The 19,689-nt window shown below is 38.1% G+C and overlaps 1 protein-coding gene across 1 annotated transcript; it reads right to left on the bottom strand.

The window, feature by feature from the left end:
* Positions 1-309: 309 nt before the first annotated feature.
* On the bottom strand, positions 310-19,237 carry LOC139939126 (TNF receptor-associated factor 4-like). Its single transcript, XM_071934873.1, has 8 exons — positions 18,855-19,237; positions 11,903-11,951; positions 10,219-10,323; positions 7,551-7,790; positions 6,642-6,719; positions 5,369-5,497; positions 4,167-4,371; positions 310-3,582 (listed from the first exon to the last, which is right to left on the bottom strand). The coding sequence occupies exons 1-8, from the start codon at positions 19,112-19,114 to the stop codon at positions 3,254-3,256; spliced, it is 1,395 nt and encodes a 464-aa protein (XP_071790974.1). The 5' UTR covers positions 19,115-19,237; the 3' UTR covers positions 310-3,253.
* Between the last annotated feature and the right edge of the window lie 452 nt (positions 19,238-19,689).

Raw genomic sequence — 19,689 nt, 5'->3', positions numbered from 1 at the left:
ACAGTGTTTTCTGCAAATTTTCAAATAAAAAGAATAATTCCCATGATCGGGTTGCTTTGTTTTTAATAATTCAACCCCGTTTTTGCGCGACCGACAGTGGCCATGTTTTTTAATATTATATTATGGCTTTCCAAAGTTTTACAATCTAGGGCGGCTGACAAAATAAGTTTTTAGCAATCAAACAGATAAGACACACACGCTATTATTTTTGTAAAGATGTGACCTGCCGTCGATTTCACAAAACTCTTCCTAACTTAAGACTAATCATAGGACTTAGGACGAGTCCCAACCCTGCATGCAGTGTAGCATGCGGACCTTAAGATTAATCCTAAGTTAAGACGAGTTACTCGTCCTAACTCGAGATAAGACGAGTCCTAACTCTTTGTGAAATCGACCCCTGAGTTACTATGGTCAAAGTCAACTTGATTGTGCAGGTGTCTAAAAAAAATATCCATTCTTAAAATAATCTATTCCAATATTATTATTCAAATGTTGTATGAAATAAGTAAGTGCTGAGGGCTAACCCGATCACATGCATATTAAATAAATGTGCATATCCAATCGCTATAAATGGCTGGTTTGGAATTTTGCTTCCAAGAGAAAAAGATTGACATTTTAGACAAAATTGGAAAAGGCCATCCAGTTATAATGTCCCTAAGCATAGAGAAAGGACAAGTCCTTCTCTGTGCTCTACGCAAAAAAAAATAAAGCATTGACGAAAGAATTGTGTCCACTCCGAATTGAACATCATAAAAAATGAATGAAATACTGAAACATAAAGTTAGAATATTTGTATAGAATATTTATATAATTGCCATGTTTTTCATTGTTATAATTAACACATTTGATATAAATTCTCGCGTGTTGATTGTTCATTTCATAAAGCTTTTTCAGAGTAAAATAATAGTTGGTAGTTTGGCTGGAAACCCTATTAATTCTGTGTATAAAGCATAATATTTTGTTGCTCTTAGCTACTTTTTCCGCTTTTTAAAATTAGACACATAAATGTATTGTAGAGTGATGGCATGTACCGAAAATCACACAATCATATTATACATGGACATATTTTTTAGGCCTAGAGGCAAAACGCCATTGTCCGCCACACTATTATTAAGGCATACGGAAAACGCTCCCACACACTGCAGCTGGCTTGAACTTTGTATGAACTTTACAGTGATTGGACAAACATTACCGCGCGCGTTGGCTGATGTATAACATTGTATAACATTGTATAACAACATTTTTAAAGGTAACTGATAACAGGTGTGTTGGCAGGTGCGTTGTTTTTCCAGTAAGTGATTGAATAAGTTATTGCTTTTATAAACGAGTGAAAAAGAACCAACTGAAATTTAAGTTCGTGTTTTCTGTCTGCGGTGGCTGTGAGAGCACCGCACCCGTCTACAGTACGTTACAGTATAGGCCTACTAAGCAAGTTTTTTTCTAAAAATATTTTTTAAACTGGTCAAACGAATGCTGCCGCCGCAGAGCAAGAATAAGCAGGGCCCAAATCTGCTTATTGCAGAGACGGCCCATGCTTTGTCGGGATATGTAAGCGCCGAATCTTGTGGTAAGCAGAACCATGAAATTAGGCCAGATCTCGAAATGGTACATAGAAAGCTATTATTATGCTATGTTGTTTGGCTGGTAGAACATATTTTCAAATTGTGGTATTGGGCATAATAAGCAATTCTTTCAAATTAGACCACATAAATGGGATGGTTTTGGATATTTCGCCATTGCAACCCTATAAAGAAAAACAATAATCCATAAATCCATTTAACATCTAAACATAGTGCAAGATATTTTCTCTGTGCTAATATCAACAATCAATGCATTATTGGCTACCTAAGCAGTGTATAAAGCTAGTAAGACATTTTGCAGTGTTCAATTTAAACTTGAATTTAAACCATTAAACATATCATACAGACTCAATATCACACACTTATTTATAATAAAATTGTTTAAACCGCTCAGTCAATTTTCAATATCCCAAACCTAATGTGGCAACCACAAAAGTACAACCAAATGTGTGAAAGTGTCAAACATTCACACGCAAAATATAACTATTATTGGCACTTTCTTGCCCTTTACAAATATATTTACATAAACCGTTCCATAGGCTTACAACTCGTTTGGCAAAACCAATAATTAAAATGTACACTATGTTTAAAATTCACACGATCAATACACTTTACTATGTATGCAAGATCAGACATCAATCGTATACCGCTTTGTTTGATGTTGTAAGTTCAAGTCTGCTTGATCACGACGAATGAAAACCTGTTGACATTTTGTTGAGGTAATTGGACTCAATCTTGCAGAGCGTCACCTTTCCTGTTGCGGTCCCCCATCAGGATATGGAACAGTCTTCCATCATCAGACGATCATGCACCTTTTTACAATCCAGAGTTTTAAGACTTTTTCTCGAACCTTACCCGTCCAATTTCACAAAGCTGTTTAGTAAATAATAAATACTGCTTAATAAATTTCTTTGCTCAGCAAAAATTTAGTGTACAACTTAGAGTGTAAAATATATGCAATTTTAGCTGGTAACCTGTTTCTGTTTAGCAATACTTGTATGTGCTTAGCAATTTTTTGTGCCCACAGGCTTGATGAAATTGGGCCGTTTACAAGAGCTTCAACGGCGCCATGAGCAATGATCATTGGGATATGGCGCCATATGTTTCCATTGGTTGATTGATTGATTGATTGATTGATTGATTGATTGATTGATTTGGTTGATTGACGGCCATGCCACTTAAAAACAATGCTTACCATCAGCTTGACATACAAATTTACACATTGTATTTGCTGTCATCATGAGTCATGCGAAACTACTTCGTCTGAATGTCCCTGTTGATTAGAAATCAATGAAGACATTTCGAACCCGAGAAACGACAAATATTTGTCTTTAAATTTTATCTTATCAATAAGTTACAATCTTTCTCAAAATTATTAATAATTTCTTATCAAAAATTTACAATCCTTCTTAAAGGCACTGGACACAAATGAAAGGCCCTTGTTGCAGAATATTGTGTGCTTTCAGATGCCTACGAGACTTCAGGCATACTCTTTTATTATTTGAGTGAGAAGTTACCTCTTTTTTCAAACAAACTACTTTACTTCAGAAGGAGCCGTTTTTCAGCTCTCCATTGCTCATTACCAAGTACCAAGTAAGTTTTAATGCTACCAATCATTTTGAGAAATAATCAATAGTGTAGTGACCAGTACCTTTAAAATAATATATAGTTGTCTACAAAAGTATCATGTTATCATAATCCACGTGGACCTTAATGAACATTGTATCATCCCTTATGTAGTCCAGCGTCTTGAGCGTGTTCAACGGGATGAACTTCTGCGTTCCGAAGCTAGCGTTGCGGTCCCCGACGGGCCTGCCGAGGAACGGCTTGTTCTCCTTGCAGGGATTGGGCTTGATGGTGTAGGAGATGTTACGCCGTGCCGAAGGGTCCTGGCACTGGTCTATCATGGTGAAGGTGATCCGATGTGAGAAGGGGAATGGGAGGAGGGCGTCGAACTCTCCCTTGCAGATGCAGGCGAAGACGGACATGAAATGACCCTTGGCTGTTTTTTGTTTGAAGAGGAAGATACAGAGGTTGGGGATAAGTAAAAGGGTGCATCATGGACACACAAAGTACATATAATTTTGATTTATGTTGGTTTTATCGATAAGCACGAAACCCGACTTGAGCCAAAGTCTATTGTGCGCATAGACCCCTTTATAATGCCACCATTGTTAATGACAAACAATGAAAGGTGCGCCGGTGTGCGCGATGAGCAAGACTCAATGATAACCTTTCACGGTGCACTTTTCATCAACAATATGGCAGCCAATGCAAAATAAGGAGGTCTATAGGCCTTTGTCTCCATTGAATGACTGACAAAAATAATGCAACTAGTTTGGGTGATTGTTTAATAGCTGTTTGGACGATGGACAATGCAAAATAAGGAGGGCTATTCGTTTGGAACGTCATAGTCGAGTTTTCTGCCAATCGAGGAGATTGCAAACTATGGAAAGCCATACAATGCATCAACATCATCCGCCATCGCTCTCCCCAAGTCACCTCCATAAATAACTAATCCAAACCATGTTTACCTTTCCCTCAAGTTTGAATAAATAATTTCCTCCGTGGGAAAAAAAACCTTACCTTTCCCGTCGCCATTCAGACAAGCCGATACCGTCATCTTGTAACCATGACGACTGGTTAGAAATGGCGGGCTGAAGATGGTCACTTTCTTGTTGGTCTTTGCCTCTTGCATTCTCTCGGCGTAGCGGTCGATTTTCCAGACGAGCTGGGAGCCGTACAGCATCTCAAGATCGCGGACCTTCTGCACGCACGTGCCCAAAGACTCCTGGAAAAAAATCACAAATTTAACTAATTAATTGAAGACTTTGGAATGCTAGGTGTCAGCAGACTTAATCATCGCAAATTTTCATGTTGTAAATTCTATCCAGCTTATTTTTGCATGGCAGACAATTTTGTTTAAGCAACGTTTTGTTGCTTCAGTGAAACACTAATGGATAAATTACTTCTAGTTGACTTGAGCCCATTTCTAAATTCCCTATGAAAAAAACATGACAACAGATGATCTTTCTTTATGCATGAAGACCTTCGAGCTCTGAGGTCAGGGTGAGCGTTTACTCCCGTTAAAGGCATATATGGACACTAATGGTAATTACTAACAACATTAGTATAACAACTTACTTGGTAAAGAGCAATGGAGAGCTGTTGATAATATAAAACGTTGTAAGAAACGGATCCATCTTCAGTAACGCAGTTTTTGAGAATGAGACAACTTCTCACACAAATACTAAAAGGCTACATGCAGGTCTGAACCCCTTAGGCATCTGAACGCCATGGTGCAACACTGTCCCCCCCCCCCCCCCCCCATTATTCTCTTGCAACTTCGATGTCAGAAGATTATTTTGTTATTTTATGCAATATATGTTGGGATACATAAGTGAGAATACTGCCGTCGATTTCACAAAGAATTAGGACTCGTCTTATCTCGGGTTAGGACGGGTAACTCTTCCCAACTTAGGATTAATCTTAATGTCTGCATGCTACAGTGCAGGGTTGGGACTCGTCCTAAGTCCTAAGATTAGTCTTAAGTTAGGAAGTCAGAATTTTGTGAAATTTGACAAATTACCAAAGGTGTCCATCAGTGCCTTTAACCGAACGGGAGACACAGCGTATAAAATGATTAGCCGTATCCAAATTGGCTGGTGGCTATACAGCAACGGTTACGGCTGTTGCTAAGGGTGTTGCTAAGGATGTCCAATACGTATGATGATGCGTAAATCTAGCCGTAGCCGTAGCCGTAGCCGCTAATTCGAACACGGTCTTACCTTATGGTCAACAAGCATCTCCTTGTGTTTCTCCAGTAGTGTAACGTGCTTCAGCATCGACTCCCCTACGTAGGTCAGATGTTCCACTGGCTCGTCTTGCACGTGTTTCTGCATCTTTTGACGTTCACCCTGTTTGTGTGAAAGATTGAACAACAGATTTCTCATAGAGAAACTTTCATTCGTTCATTTCATTTATCAATTTCACAGGTAAAGTACAAAAATTAAGAATGATAAAGAAAACATTATGCCTACACACTAGTAAGAGAGAAAAAATGATCACCCCTGATGAAAAAAAGTAAACTGAATTACTATCAAATTAATCTCCTGATGCCACAATTTAAGAAACTTATCATATTAAAGGCAGTGGGCACTATTGGTAATTACTCAAAATAATTATTAGCATAAAACCTTTCTTGGTGACGAGTAATGGGGAGAGGTTGATGGTATAACACATTGTGAGAAACGACCCCCTCTGAAGTGCCATAGTTTTCGAGAAAGAAGTAATTTTCCACGAATTTTATTTCAAGACCTCAGATTTAGAACTGATATAGAAGTTTGTTATTTTGTGCATATGTTGAGATACACCAACTGTGAAGGCTTAGTCTTTGACAAATAACCAAATAGTGTCTACTGCCTTTAAAGGACATTATGGACATTGATAAAACATGGCTTTGCAGTAAACAAAAATATGAGTGTTAATTAAAACTACAAAAGCTCATGTGCATTTTAAAATACAAACTTGGCAAACTTGAGGAAATTTTAAATATTAGTACGAAGGGGTACGACAAAGAGAATATATTGAACAATCGTGAGCATAATATTTTATATTCATCTTACATTTATTGGGCAAAACAGGAGTGCCACCTGTAAATTTGGCTCGGGGAAAACAACTTTCTTTTAGACAATTTTACTCCTCATTTTAAATGCTAAAGTAGCTCCATGAAAACGATAGAGACGTTGAAGCAAACCAGCTCAACACAATGAAATTATGCGGTTGCCACAAAATGGTATATCCAAAACTACACCATTTCACAAGTACCATCCCGACTGGTATCCTGCACTTATGCCTCTCGGAAATTTTTTATAAATAGGCAGTTTTTCTGCTTTGTGAACAATTCATCAGAGAAGAAAATAGCAAGTGTACAACCAACGTCTCAAGAGAGCGTATTAATTATAACATATTGCATTCAATAAAACTTAGGTATAGCTCTGGATTGTTTTTCTTTTTCTATTGCTGAATTTATGAAGAAAAGCGGGAACAAAACTATTTTACCTTAAAGTCGCATCCCATAGTTTGAAAAGGGCATGGTATCTTCGCCTTGGGGCAGTCGTTCTCTACGTGATCTTTGACCTGCAAGAAGAAAGAAGAAGAAGAAAGATGTTATCTATATTGGTCAGCAATCTGCCAAAGTCATGCACACTGTGTAAGTCTGATCAGCGATCTTGATTGAATGTTAGGGCCATGTCATGCAATACGAGGCAATTTGTACAGGCAACTCTGAGGCAAGCAAGTCCACTGCATTCAAAATGAATAACCCCACGATTTGCATAATAATGTGTTGGGGTCCGGGGCAGCAAGTTTGACTGCAAACCGAATGGGTTATTTTGTACTGTCTGCAAGACATCAGGTCCCAAAACTTTGCAATTGTTTTCCTGGGGGCTGAAAACTGTTTTCACCCATACTTTGTGCAGAAATACAACTTATATAATTTATACTCTCTGATAAAATTGAGCCAACTATATTCTTTGTAGTAAGGCTTCCCGTCTTACGGATAGTGGTATACAGGTTATGAGGTTTCCATCACATGTCCCCTCACAATCAATTTCTTGGCTTGCAGGTGCCAGTAGAACCTTCTCGCGTTTGTGTAGTTCAAGGAGTTACGCCCCTACATAATTAATGTATGGGTCAGGGATGGTTTTTGTCAACGTATAGTAGGCACAAATATAAAGAAATTATAAATCGTTTCTCAGAATCAAAATAATACGGTTGGCTGAAAAAATGCTCAAATCATATTACTTCGAAAAATCCTTTTTCAAAATAGTTCGACAGCTGCAGTGCGTCCCATCAAAAAAAGGTTGTTTTGTTTGAATATTAATTTTTGTCGGAGTATTTACCAACATGACCCTAACTAAAAAAATTTAAAAGCAGCCAAGTAAAACTGGGCCCTGCATGGTTCCTTACCTTCTCCCGTGGAATATCAGTCAGTTTGCATCCGTTCGGGCAAGGGACCGGGAACTTCTTACACGCGTTCATGTGAGCAATCTCATCTTTATAGAAGATTTTCTTGTCGCAGAACTCGCATGTTACCATCCTCTTGGTACAGTCGTCGTTCACGTGCGCCTCCAGGAACCGCTTCTCGAAGTGGGCCCCGCACGAGTTGGGACAGTCTACCTCGTTGTACATGCATTGCTGGAAGTGAGCCTGGTGGAGAAATGGGTGTGAAAATACCCCAATTATTTTTGAGTTTTGGTTTAAAAATGGGATGAATAGGCTTATCTAGTAAAAAAAGGTCAGTAAGTCGTACTATGTAAATAGTAAATTAATGTCACTTGGAGTACAAACTATAACTGTATTTAAAAATATAGCAAACTTAGCTGATGGATAACCAGTCAATATGACATGACGTCTAAAGACAAGAATTGGGAAGTGATTTGTAGCAAATAATGACAGAAATTATCACGAACTTGCAGATACAGCCATGTAAAACAATTTTTTAAGGTGTATTAAAAGGAGCGTTGTTTGGTCTCGACGTTTCAAAAGGTATCACCAATCCGGGCATGCAAGTGATGGGTGCCGCGCGCCACTGCTGCGGTGTACCTGTGCCAAGTTGTGTGCACAGACACGAGCAAATCGTGTCCCCTTTCTCTCTTTTTTATGGGATTTTAATAACTTCCTCGACTGTCTACTAATGCAATTTCCCTGAAATGGCGGCATGATAACGATTTACAACATTCTTGATAAATTTGTTAAATTAGGAAGAAAGTAAAATACTGAACTTCTGACAAAATACCTTGCCGCCATGGTGCTAGCGACAATGCGCTAGCGACAATGCAAACTCACCTATAAGACATGCTTATATGTGGTCAATGAGCAACATTGGTATCAAGTATTCATGTCAAGGAAATTGTGAAAGTCGTTTAGGAAAAGATCCAATTTCTAAAAAAAAATGAAAATGAACATGATTTCCCCATATTGTCTCATTATGTGGTGCACAAAACGATATAGGCACAGGTACCGCATGCAATGGCGCGGAGTGCCCAACACTTGCGCACCAGGATTGGTGTATAGTTTACTCGTCTTCCTTCATTTGATTATACAATTGCACGCTGTGACGGGGTCCATGGCGTTTTGTACACGTGAGGGGGGAAATGACACCCTATTGGCGAAGCTGAGGGTGCCATTTTTCCTCGAGGGTGTACAAAACATATCGACCCCAGTCACAGCGTGCAACAATTGTTTTGTTAATGAATAGTCCGTCGTAATAATGTTTGAAGATGACAACAGAACTTCAAGAAGAGGAATAACAGTTATACAAATGTATAACAAAACAATTGTTGCACACTGTGACTGGGGTCCATGGGTTTTGTACACCTTCGAGGGGAAATGGCACCCTCGGCTTCGCCTCGGGTGCCATTTTCCCCCTCGGGTGTACAAAACGTCATGGAACCCGTCACAGCATGCAACAATATTGTATAGTGTTAAATTGGAACCGTTTTGTGTATGTGACAAGACAACACACACACATAGGGTCAATTTTAACACCCCAGTTTTTGCAGCGAACCAGCCCCACGTTAACTTCTTACTCCAATTTTGTCATGGCGACTTTTGAATAATGATTAACGGTAGATCTACACGACAAAAATGAAGATTAATTGTATTATTACACTGTGCCTTCTCTATTCATAGATGGGTCCAGTCTCTAATGCTACATACATGGCTCGTTTGCAATGATACGCTCATAAACAACCATTATAGGCTCATCACTTATGCACGTGCAAAATAGAAAATAGCTATATATCATGTTGTTCGCAGACAACAGGTTGTAAAAGCTGAGCATAATGAGTCTAATAATGACCCTATTACTAATGGTTGGGTGGGTGTAACTCGTTTTATAATTTACTGCCATAATTTGCCTAAAATGATTTATATATCTTCTAAGCATCATAAGCTGACATAACCATTCATATGTAGCGATAGAGCTGCTAGAGCATAAACAGTTTAAGAAACACAAAACCCCATAAAAAAATGAAAAGTCTCATTGTTTATTACATAATCCATTGTTAACCCCGCCAGACACGGAACGCACCTGCGCAAAACGCGCGTCTCACATTCCCACATTTTTGGGGAGAGTCAGGGAGTCAATTACTTTGTGTGACTTCGTTCCCGGTGGTGTACATTCTCGCCGCACAATATTTTTCCTTTCACAGAATGCATTGCTCGATGGTAATCCAATTTGAAAATATTCTATATTTCAGTTAGATCTGCGGTTGATTCATTTTATGTTACAGAGTTTACCATCCAAACAGCGCACTGCACTGCCCATGTTATCGAGGCTGTGTGTATATTGAATCTCAAAATGGCAGACATTATGTGCGTGAAGGACGCTGCGCGTTGTGCGAGAGGTCAAAAGCAACACTTGCATAAAAAAATATTTACATAAATTTGATTTTCAATAGCTGTGCTCAACTTGCTTGTACAAAAACATACAATCCAATCAATCATTGTCTAACATTCTAACATGATATATGTCCTCAGGGAATTGTATGCGACGAGACGAACAATGTAAAATTGCCGGAAACATTTCACAACAAATTTGACAATTCCTAGATATAAAAACTGAGAGGTTTACCTTATTATCATTGAGAACTCCATTCCAGCCGCAACCTCTCGTGTGATTTGGGCACTTGACACCCAGCTCGCCAATCTCCCGCCCAAAGGCAGTGTCCACGTACACCTGTAGTGATTGAGTGGTAAGAAGTGGGTGTTAACTCTCGTCTAAAAATGCATTGTAACGGCGAAAATGAGTTCTATGGGCCCATTTTCATAGAACTGCTTTAAAGGTAGCTAAGCCCAACAAAATAAAGCTTATTACCGGAGTACGGTTACAAGCCAAAATACCAAGTTGCGTGCACCGTTTCTCTCTGGTCTCATGCCAATTGTGTCCAAGCACAAATTGTTTAGGAACAATTGTCTGCTTAAAGCCATTATACACTTTCGGTACAGAAAAGAATAAAAATTCACAGATTTACAAATAACTTACAGGGTTTACAGAAGGCAATGGTGAAAGACTTCTCTTGAAATATTATTCCACGAAATGCTTGACTTTTCGAGATAACATTAAAACCATTATTAATTCTCGTTGTCGAGAATTACGGATTTACTGTAAACACATGCCATGACACGGCGAAACGTGCGGAAACAAAGGTGGGTTTTCCCGTTTTTTTCTCCCGACTCCGATGACTGATTGAGCCTTAATTTTCACAGGTTTGTTATTTTGTATATAAGTTGCGATACACGAAGTGTGGGCCTTTGGACAAAACTGTTTACCGAAAGTGTCCACTGACTTTAAGCAGCTCTACGGCTGAATCATAGAGTGTGGGGTTGATCCCTCTTCATGGCTGAGTGTAGGTTCGATTCCCGTTCATGACCGAATCATCATAGAAAGTGGAAACAGGATAACAATCGGTCTCCCGAAAAAAAATCAGATAAAATTACTCCGCGGTAGTAGAATATATAGCGAGACAGTTCTCTAAAGAATAAACTCTACCTGGCAAGTAGCACATGGTGTTCATACCGCAATCCAAATATATATTGATACCTCACCATGCAATGCCACAAATCCTACTCTCTAAATGTAAAAGAGTGAAAAACACCACTCTTTACATTTCGAGCTGTCCCTCATATGGCTCTTCAAAAAGAGTAGTGGTTCTTTCACTCTTTTAGAGGGGTTTCACTTCAAGAAAGAGTGAAAAATCACTCAAAAAGATGCAAACTTCAATCTAAAAGAGTGGAAGACCACTCCAAAAAGAGTTGTCCTTCATATGGCTCTTCAAAGAGTGCTTTTTCACTCTTTTACATTAAGAGAGTATACAGAATAACACTGTTGTAAAGCGCCTTGGTCTTTGAGGATTACATTAAAGGCAGTGGACACTATTGGTAATTGTCAAAGACCAGTCTTCTCACTTGGTGTATATCAACATATGCATAAAATAACAAACCTGTGAAAATTTGAGCTCGATTGGTCGTCAGAGTTGCGAGAGAACTATGAAAGAAAAAACACTCCCGTCACACGAAGTTGTGTGCTTTTAGATGCTTGATTTCGAGACCTCAAATTCTACACTTGAGGTCTCGAAATCAAATTCGTGGAAAATTACTTCTTTCTCGAAAACTACGCCACTTCAGAGGGCGCAATTTCCCAAAATTGTTTTATACTATCAACCTCTCCCTATTACTCGTTACCAAGTAAGGTTTTATGCTAATAATTATTTTGAGTAATTACCAATAGTGTCCACTTTCTTTAAGTATATACTTACACTGTCCCTGGAAACTGGTGATTGGTCTAAAGGACATCGTGGAGCAACTCTGTACAATGGAGAATAAGAAAAATATTAAAAACACACGAAAAATAACAAATATTGGTCTTTCAATAAAACTGATACATTTTCATGATTGTCACGAAAGTATTTAATGCACATTTAATGCCTGTATATAAAAAATATAAAAAATTAAAAAATGTTTTTGGAACCATTCGGTTGTTTAAATGTAGATGAATAAAACTACCTTTGAAGATTTACTTTCAAAAGGTGTTTGCATTTTTCAAAGAATAATCCCAACGGAAGACACAATCTGAGAAGTGGTTCCAGTAACGCTTCGTTTGTTGAATATTTGGGGGATAAAGGTAGTATCTTTTTCTATAATCTCAATACTTCGAAGTGAAATGTTTCCCAGTATGCATAACACTATATATACAAAGCTGCAGTATACTTCTACCACGTAGGTTTTTATTGCCATTCTTAATATTATTAATTTTTGGTTTTTACCCATACACCGATGTGTGTAGCACTGTATACTCAGTACTTTCCCGAGTCCTGTGAAAAAATCACAGGCATGTTACTCGGGTGGGATTCACAGCACTCGGGAAAGTACTGAGTATATACAGTGCTAACACACATCGGTGTATGTGTAAAAACCAAAATTAATATTCTTTATCCCCGATGCAAATTTAACATCTATTAAATTATTAATATTGTGACAGTATTCCAAACCGAGTTGTTTACAGACCCTTACCCAACAATCTTATTCTGCAGGGTCAATATAATTAACTACAACAATTAAATACAACATGACAGCTTATTTTAGTATCATGACTCCAAAGTAAAATGAAAATAAAAACATTTTAATTACACGCCAACGCATCTCACTATAGAAAGATGTTCAATAAAAGTTAAGCAGGCTCATAATATTATGGTTAATTTATTTCTGTGTGATATATGTGGCCTCCCTGTAACATTTCTATTCACACTAATAATTTGACTTATTTTCAAAACACAAAAGGAATGCAGGTTAATTTTGTTTCCTTTAAATGCACTGGACACCTTTGGTAATATTGTCGAAGACCAGTATTCTCATTTGATGTTATATCCCAACATTTGTATATGCATACAATTACAAATCCGTGGAAATTTAGACTCAATTGGTCATGAAAGGAAGTTGCAAAAAGAAGAATGACAGAAAAACACAATGTTTGCACAAACTTGTGTGCTTGCATATGTCTATAAAAGGCGCCAGGCCTGAAGTAATTTTATCAGGTTCAAATATTGAGTGCCTGATTGAGTTAGAAACTACTTCTTCCTGAAAAACTACTTTACTCAGAGGGGGTCGTTCTCACAATACTTTATCACCAGCTCTCCATTGCCCGTTACCAAATAAGGTTTTATGCTAATAATTAGTTTGAGTGATTATCAAACGTGTCCAGTGTCTTAGAATAAGTTCGTTACGGCCAGACGGTTTGCATAATATTTTAAATCCCATGGGGATACCACGTTTTGCCTACGGCGACGGGCGCCATTTTGTTTCTTGCACATACGCAATAATTGATACCCACCTATACAACATATTAATCTCCATATTTTAAAGAAAAATTACAAAACCCAACTTTTGTCATACGTTATCACTCAATTTGTTTTGATAAAAACAAAATAATGTAGGCATTAGTTTCACTTACATGTTTTCTTGAAAGCAATTTAAAAATTCGATCTTTGTCTTTGATAATTATTAATTAGCGCAAAAACAATTTGAGGGCGATCTTTTGTCTCAAACACCATGCTCGTACACAATAACAACACTCCCATGACCAATCAATGGTCTAATAGAAATAAACAATATAAAGCCTTTGCTATTTAACTACTCCCATGGCAACCGTTTTGCTACACAGTGCACCACCAGACTTTAAGCTCATAATTTTGATCGTGTTCTGTTAATTTCCCGCGTACACAATGAAGGACTAAGCCACATAATGGGGCGGACTAATCGTGCATAATGCTATAGGACAAACTTGAACGCTTGGCTTGCGTTCTTCCGTCCACGCTAAAAACCGAGTACAAATTTTAACTGATGAAGGTAATTTCCTATTCCTTAAAGGCTCTGGACACTATTTGTAATTAATCTAAATAATTATTGGCATAAAACCTTACTAGGTAACGAGCAATGGAGAGCCATCGATAGTATACAACATTGTGAGGAACGGCTCCATCTGAATGTAGTTTTTGTCTCACTAAAATATTTATAACCTCAGTTAAGGTCTCGAATTCAAGTACAACTTATGCGACAACTAAGGGTGTTTTTCCTTCCATTGTTCTCTCGAAACTTCGACGACCAATTGAGTTCAAACTTTCACAGGTTTGTTCTTTTATGCATATGTTGAGATACACCAAGTGAGAAGACTGGTCTTTGACAATTACCAATAGTGTCCAGTGTCTTTAAGGACATTTTTTCATCCTGCGTGAATCATTGAGCAAGGTCCTTGCTAATAACATGCATGAATACACACAATGAAGCAACTGACGAGTACAGTTAAGTGACGACTCGTGTTTATGTTGCAGTAAATTAACACAATTAAGTTTGGGGAAATTGATGTGCCTTCAAAGAGTTTCGATTCGCATGGAGATTATTATCAACTGATTTACGAACTGTTTTATTGTACCAAGCCATGCCATGAAGCGTTCGTAATATATTAGTAAGATATTGATAAGGAGAGGGACGATCGAGGGGTGAGACCGAGATGAAATTATTCACTATCCAACCGCCATTTTTGACGAACTCATCTCGAAATTCAAAAATTCATCTACGCAAGAACATTCGCCACTCTGTAAGAACAGCAAAACGAAGCGCTTCCTAAATTTCAGCGAATGTTGTGAAGACGGTAATTCGCCATCGATTTTTGTAAGCGGAAGGCCATTTATTGGTACTGTTGGTAAAGCGTGCGTATTATGCGTAAGATATTGGATACGGAGAGGTTTGAGAACGACCGAGAACATATTCACTATCCAATCGCAACTTTGGGGCGAATTCATCGCGAATTAAAAATATTCATATTCGAAAGAATATTCGGCTAAGTGTGAGAGTAGCATTAGGTAATTACTCCAAAAAGAATGACCATAGCAAAAGAGCACTGGAGATGAGATATTAAACACGTTGTAAGAAACAAAACCTTTTAAGTAAATTATGTGAGAAACCGCTATTTTGAAGCATACAATTATAATATGCTTCAAGAGTGTTTTGTTTCAGTATTTTCTTGCAACCTCGATGACCAATTGAGTCAAATTTGTAACGGTTATTTATTTGATGCATATATATGTTTGGGATACACCAAGTGAAGATACTGGTCTTTGACAACTATAAAATACCCTGCCTGTAAAACGTAAGACCTACCATGGATTAAGCATAGACCATATAAAATGATTACATAAACTTAAAGTTTTCTATATCTAAACCTCTGCCGTACTCCCCTTACTCCACATTGATAGCTAAACAATGATTTCTTATCTTTGTAGAAATTATATATTTTGCTATACTGGTCGGTAATCTACCATTTGGCGTAGGGAAGGTACACGTTTGGTAATTGTCAAAGACCAGTCTTCTCACTTGGAGTATCCCGTCATAACCATAAAATAACAAGCCTGTGAAAATTTGGGCTCAATTGGTTATCGACGATGCGAGAAAATGATGAAAGAAAAAACACCCTTGTTAGACGAATTTGTGTGCTTTCAGATATGAATAAAAGACTTCTAGCTAGAAGTCTTTTATTATTTTAGTACGAAATTACCTCTTTCTCAAAAACTACGTTCTTTCAGAGGGAGTCCTTTCCCACAATGGTTTATACTATCAACAGCTCTCTAATGCTCGTTACCAAGTCAGTTTTTAAGTTAAAGGAATACGTTGCCCTGGATCGGTCGAGTTGGTCTTTGAAAAGCGTTCTGTAACCGTTTCTTATAAAATCGGTATGGTTAGAAAGATGCTGTAAAAGTAGAATACGATGATCTACACAATCATGCCTTGAAATTGCGTGGTTTTCGTTTTACCTCGTCGACAAACACGGTCGGCCATTTATGGAAGTCAAAAATTTGACTCCCATAAATGGCCGACCGTGTTAGTTCGCGACGTAAAATGAAAACCGTGCAATTTTGAGTGATACTTGTGCGGATCATTATATTCTACTTTTAAAACATCTTTCTCACCATATACATTTCATAACAAACTGTTTCAAACGCTTTTAATAGACCAACTCGTCCGATCCAAGGCAACGTGTTCCTTTAATACTTGTTATGAGTAATTACCAAACGTGTACCATCCCTTCAAGTTCTTTACCTTTTTTTAAATGTTATTAAGCCTAAAAGTCGTTTTGAGATACCACGGTGTTAAAATATATTTGGTTTGGGTATACTTTTTATGTAGGATTTGAAACTTTGCATGGTGGAAGTATATAACTAAGAATGGTTTGCGGTAAACACTGTTATCTCTTTGAGTGGTGTTTGTTCTGAAGAGAACCTGTGGCTGACGACTCAACGACGTGTATACACATCTAATCCAACCCAAACGGTGTTAACCTATGGTGTTCGCCATATCCCCCAAAGGCTAGCCCAACCTAATTTTACAAGATATAATTTAGTGTGCAAACTGCACGAGTTTTCTTAATTATTTCGAAACAAAAGAATGCCCTGTCCAAAGCTGCAGACAAACTTAAACATGTAATCTTTGTAGGTTATTCACATTAATTTTAAGGAATTAACAAGCGTTTGGTTTTTGTTTCCTCCCCAGTAAAGTCAAATTCATTATAAAGACTGTGGGAGATGCCTCGATATTTTAGTACATAAATTTTATACTTCTGATGTTTGACGTCTCTATGTAATAAACTAGCGGGAAGCGCGTTGAGGCATTGCCCATTATAAGCCAGGTAGCTACACTCTTAAAACTGGATTAGGGTCCCAGGGGGCCAGACCCATTTCTGAGTCAGTTTGACCCGGAATCCACGTCAATATGACCCGGCATCCGAGTCAAAATCCCCGCTTTAACCACATTTCTGGGTACAATGACACGGATTCCGGGTCACATTGACACGGATTCCGAGTCAAACAGACCCATAAATGGATTCCAGGTGACATTGACACAGATTCCGGGTCAAACAGACCCAGAAATGGATCTGGCCCCCTGGGACCCAAATCCGGTAAATTCTGACCCGGGAGTTTTTAGAGTGTAGAGCAGCTTGCCTTCACATAACACAAATGCAAAAACTGCTGAGTCATGCGAAAACAGGTTTTGAAAAATCAATAAATAATGTAATTGGACAAGCACTCCGAAACTTAAAGATTTATTGAGAACAAATTGATCATAACACGGAGAATTGTGGAGCATCTCCCTGCCATCTCTTCCGAAATAACAATCGCGGTGAATATTGTTACAGAGAGAATAGATCATGTTGCAGTTAAAGGCAGTGGACACTATTGGTAATTACTCAAAATAATTATCAGCATAAAACCTCACTTGGTAACGAGTAATGGGGAGAGGTTGATAGTATAAAACATTGTGAGAAACGGCTTACTCTGAAGTGAGGTAGTTTTCGAGAAAGAAGTAATTTTCCACGAATTTGATTTCGAGACCTCAGATTTAGAACTTGAGGTCTCGAAATCTACCATCTAAACGCACACAGCTTCGTGTTACAAGGGTGTTTTCCCTTTCCATATTATCTCGCAACTTCGACGACCAATTGAGCTCAAATTTGTACATGTTTGTTATTTTATGCATTATGTTGAGATACACCAACTGTGAAGACTAGTCTTTGACAATTACCAATAGTGTCTAGTGTCTTTAATTCAAAGTGCATTAACATACTTCAACCTTGGTTGTTGTGTTGCTTGACAAGCATGATCAGATACCCATTAATAAAGTACAGCAGTATTTTGGCAAGAAGCAGTCATTGCCAATGTCAAAATGTCGCTGTACTTTTTTTGGCCAATAAAGTCATCAATGTATATGGTATATGTTGGCAAATGAAATAAAATTGAATCGAGCCGAATTGAATAACGTAACAAATGAAAGGTAAAGCCTTTTGCCTATCAATGCGCACTGACTGGAATTAGACGTGGAAAAGAGTGTTAGATTTTTCTCATGAACTTTGGTATAAAATGATGGTCGTTTATAGTAAAAGAAAAGTTCCTTGACTTTTTTTTCTGCCTGATATAATAAAGATCGAGATAAGACATTTTGCTTTGACCGCACGAATCTGAAACCAGTTATATAAGAGAGTGAAAAATACTCGTGACTCTGATGATCAATATTGGGCCTACGGGACACGATGTCTTTGATTGGGCGGTTTTAGCATGCATATAAAAAGGGTTCGAAAGTGTTCTTTATCAATATTTTTCAGGTGAAACTTCTTCAGAAATAATAATATGTTAGCGTTGAAACACATTTTGCAACACTTTTAAATAAAATAAAAAAATATTTAAAAAATGTACAAAGTAAGAGAAAACTGTAAACAAAATGAAAATTAATTGTTAAAAGACGTACACAATGATGATGAAACGCTATTGAAGACTTTCGAAGCATTACATTTTGCAGCCGAAAGATATTCCAGGCTCAAACTAGTATCCATTTGGATATAAACAGAAGAAGGAGACGAACCAAAAGCAATTTCGTTCCAAACGAGCAATTTCGTTCCAAACGACCATCGTTCGTGTCGTTCGGAATACGTGGCTTGTGATACGGGCTTATATAGGCTATATAAGGGTGTTTTTCTCATACCCCTTAAAAAACTCAACCCCAAAATAAAACAAAACAACAACAACAACAAAGCGAAGACAACAAGGATTGACAACCTTATGGCAAAACAACAATATAAGAGACTTGTTGAGGGCTCCTCGAAAGGAATTATTTGTGTTTTTTTTCTTGCTGTTTAAATTTTGAGTGATAGTTAGAGAGAAGACCTACCGGAGAAGGCTTGGCAAGCAAGAGGTGCAACAACGATGCCCGCATTCCTCAAACTGCACCGGGTACCTCAACACCTGATTGCAGAAGACACATTCATACTTCTGGTGTAGTTGGTCCACGAACACCACCTCCGTATCGCCCATCTTGATGTTCTTCTCGGACCCCTCACTGCTGTTGCTTGACTTCTGAGACGCCCCAGACCCCCTCCGTGGGGGGATCACCTCCCCAAGGGAGTCTGTGTCTGCTGTGGGTTCCGGCATTATTATAGTCACACCGTGGGGGAGTTCCTGAGGAGGTAACTTCTTTAGGCAGCGTTTTCAAAACAGAAATCCAAAAATTCACACTCATACATACAAATGTTCTGTTCAGGGGCGGATGCGGCTACTCGCCTCTTCTCGCCTTTGTGTGTTCCGCTAACAATTAACCGTGGTGTCGTTTGTAAGATCTGCTCTTAAAAGCTTAATCGATACCGCTGCCTGCTTCCCGGGGCTGGTCGATCGATTTGCCGATATGAGTTTGTGTAGCAACTGCTCTTGTTATGAATTTTATTATAGATCTGTGATGTTCTGCAACAGGCAACGGAGCTATTTGGAATATGCCTCGTCAGTCTGGATAAGAATAATATGCGCATGATCAGAACCTTCCACAATAATGGCTAAAAATAGAAACTCACAGTTGAGTGGATTCGTGTTAAAGAGAGGTTAAAACAAGGCATTAAAAAAAATTATGTTGGCGTAACCCGACCTACTCTAAAAATACAGTTTCCCATGGATATTTAAAAAAAAAAAATCAAGGGAAGAAATTTAATGATTAAAATCTATTAAAGACATAAACA

The sequence above is a fragment of the Asterias amurensis genome, chromosome 6 (genome assembly GCF_032118995.1).
Source record: "Asterias amurensis chromosome 6, ASM3211899v1".
Taxonomy (NCBI): domain Eukaryota; kingdom Metazoa; phylum Echinodermata; class Asteroidea; order Forcipulatida; family Asteriidae; genus Asterias; species Asterias amurensis.
The sequence above is the reverse complement of the archived record's forward strand: the minus strand, read 5'-3'. Positions and strand labels throughout refer to the sequence as shown.